Source organism: Rhinolophus sinicus, chromosome 18 (assembly GCF_057876585.1).
Source record: "Rhinolophus sinicus isolate RSI-liver-muscle chromosome 18, RSI-T2T, whole genome shotgun sequence".
NCBI lineage: Eukaryota > Metazoa > Chordata > Mammalia > Chiroptera > Rhinolophidae > Rhinolophus > Rhinolophus sinicus.
The window spans coordinates 94,771,663-94,774,965 of record NC_142518.1 but is presented as its reverse complement, the minus strand read 5'-3'; the positions used below and the strand labels follow the sequence as shown (position 1 = coordinate 94,774,965).

The 3,303-nt window shown below is 38.2% G+C and overlaps 1 protein-coding gene across 1 annotated transcript; it reads left to right on the top strand.

Annotated features, from left to right (window-relative positions):
• Positions 1-1,592: 1,592 nt before the first annotated feature.
• USP26 (ubiquitin specific peptidase 26) lies at positions 1,593-2,878 on the top strand. The gene is given in 4 exon segments (XM_088794765.1): positions 1,593-1,987; positions 1,990-2,114; positions 2,116-2,313; positions 2,315-2,878. Coding segments are annotated over 4 exon segments (1,113 nt in total). The 5' UTR covers positions 1,593-1,761.
• The last annotated feature ends 425 nt before the right edge of the window (positions 2,879-3,303 follow it).

Below are 3,303 nucleotides of genomic sequence, written 5' to 3'. Positions count from 1 at the left end.
AATCAGGGACATGTTAGTCCAAGTTTATGGGATAATGCCATGAAGAAAACTGCAGTGTACAAATGGATTAAATGTTTTTCTGAGGGTAGAGAACATGTCACTGATGAAGAGAGGTCAGGACAGCCTATAACGAGCAGAACTGATGAAAACATTGCAAAAATTCATCTAATTGTGCATCAAAATCATTGGCTAACTGTGAGAAGCATAGCAGACCAAGTAAACATCAACAGAGAAACAGTCAGGAAAATCTTAACTGGAAATCTTAGCAGGAGACAGGTGTGTGTAAAAATGGTCCCAAAGGAGCTCACCGATGAACAAAAGCAAAGGAGAGTCGAAGTTTGCCTTGACCTTTGAGAGAGGCAAGACAATGTTTTGGGCCATGTTATCACTGGTGATGAAACATGGGTGTACCAATATAACCCTGAAACAAAGCGTCAAAGTGCACAATGGAAGTCAGCCAATTCTCCATGACCAAAAATGTTCCATCAGTCTAAATCAAGAGTCAAAACGATATTGCTAATCTTTTTTGATATCAGAGGGTTTATTCATTATGAATTCGTACCAACTGGACAAACAATTAAATAAGTTTACTATTTGAAAGTACTGAAAGGCTGCATGAGAAAGTTAGACAAAAATAACCTGAACTTTGCCAGCCATTCGTGGCTCTTGCATCACAACAATACACCAGCTCACAGGGCACTGTCTGTGAGGGAGCTTGTAGCCAGTAAATAAATAACTGTATTGGAACACCCTCCCTACTCACCTGATCTGGCCCCCAATTACTTCTTTCTTTACCCAAAGATGAAGGAAATATTGAAAGGAAGACATTTTGATGGCATTCAGGACATCGGGTAATATGACCACAGCTCTGATGGCCACTCCAGAAAGAGTTCCAAAATTGCTTTGAAGGGTGGACTAGGTGCTGGCATCAGTGCATAGCTTCCCAAAGGGAGTACTTTGAAGGTGACCCATGGTGATATTCAGCAATGAGGTATGTAGTACTTTTTCTAGGATGAGTTCGTGAACTTAATTGTCAGAGCTTGTATTTCTAAAGAAAACATGGCTGCTCTAATGGTACATGATTTTGTCCAAATATGGACCAGGGAGACTGATATGTCTAGGTCAAAAGAAGCATTCATTGAAATAGTGGAAGGAAAGAAGAAAGTTAAATTGGTGGTCTATTTCAGCTGGAATGTATATAACTTTTCAGCTAAGTAATAATATTGAAAATGTGGTCTTTAAATCGTATGAAGAAAAACAAAATCACCTGTATTTAACACTCCAAAGGAATAGCTTCCTGTTTATTAAAAGATTATCCTCCAGAAATGCTGAAGAGTTGAAGATGTTCCTGGATAGAGTCCATCAAAATAATCTTCACCCACCTATGGGACCTGATAGGGAGGGGGGTGATTTTACCAGCACAACATTTCACAAAGTGCACAAGAAGTGAAGTCGCAAATCTTTTGATATAGGAAAAGGAAGTGGAACACCTGACCTTCAGAAGATGCCTTTATGTACATCAAAATCATCAACACCTACCTGCAAAGAGTTATTGAAAAATAGTTGGGAGAAGAGAAAATGGATGCTACCATCTGGTTCAGAGATAAATGAGAAATTCTGGAAAAAGAATAAATCTGTAAGAAAAAAATAAATCCAATCCCAATGAAAAGAAAGTATTGAAGTTAAAAGAGTTAGAAGAGATCATGAAATTAGAATTTGGAACTTTATTCAAGACCAATTCTACTGGAAACCCTTACGTAAATGGCATTGCTCTTCTCCAGACTCTCTCAGAAAACATATTTGGCACTTCTGTTGAAACCAGTGTATTGTGAGGGTGACCCAGAGTGGGACAGAATGAAGATAACCTTTGAATTTTACCCAGAGAAACTATGGCAAGGCCGCCCCAATTTGGGAAACACCTGTTATATGAATGCCATTTTAGAGTCCCTGTTTTCAATTCCATCATTTGCTTATGATTTACTGTATCAGATTTTCCATGGGGTACAGTTCCTCTTGATGTTCTTAGCATGTGCATGACACACCTGTTTATTTTGAAAGATAGTTACAACATGAAAATGAAGATGAAGTTACTTGTCAGTATTAAAAAAAAAAAACATTTCAATAGCTGCAGAGGTGTTCTCTGGCAACATACAGAATGATGCTCATGAGTTTTTAGATCTCTGTTTATATCAGATGAGAGAGAACATGGGAAAACTAAATGAAATTTGTAAGACTCAAATTGAATCTAAGGAAGAAAATTCACCTCAACAGGTTTTTGCTGGCAGTGCTGCCACCAATGTGCTCATTTGTCCTGGTCATCACTAATTTTGAGTTTGAGTTGCTGCACTTTATTATTTGTAAAGCCTGTGGTCAGGTTGTTCTCAAGACAGAAGTGACTAATTATCTCTCCATCAACCTTCCCCAAGGAACAAAAATACTTCCTTTGTCTATTCAATCTACTGTTGATCTTTTCTTTAAAGCAGAAGAGCTTGAGTATAGATGTGGGAAGTGTAACCACAAGAGTTTCATTGCAATGCACAAATTCAGTAGGCTACCCAGGGTCCTTATTGTTCATCTGAAATTCTATAGCTTTAATGAGTCTTGGTTGTTAAGGAAGGATGTCCAGGAAGTCATTGTTTCTAAATGTCTAAAGTTGTCTTCTTACTGCAATGAAAATACCAAACCACCTGTTCCCTTGAGCAAGAATGTGCATATTAGGAATTTCCAATTTTTAAAGATCTTTCAAAAGATACATTCTGATATCCTCAGTTCATTGATACCTTCAACAAAGTTGACCTCAGAATCTAAGGATTCCCTGGCTCCACACATTGGATCAGACAAAGAGTCTGGACCACAAAAAGACCAGATTTTTGGGTGAAGCGGAGAACAGCAGCAAAAAGGCCTGGGGAAATATTCTATACTGAATATAACAGGGTCCAAATTGGTAAACTCAGAATATGGTCCAACCATTATAAAAGAGCTATTAGCAGCTGGCTTAACATGTGATCTGGAAGACACCAACCTTTCTGTGATCTGTGAAGGTGCATGTAAACCCACCAGTGGCCCAGACATATATCCTGCAGAAGTTCATCTCCAAGAAGTGCCTGGAAATCAAACACTAAAGAAATAGGAGAAAACCAATACGTTTATAGATGTTAAGAGTGTTGCTAAGACTACTAAGAAATGAAGATTGAAAAAAAAAATTTTCAGAAGAGTCCCCCAAAGTAGCTGAATGTAAAAGAATGAAAATCTGTGAACAAGCCCTTTAGCAGGCACTGCTTCAAAGCCTTCCCAAACCAGATG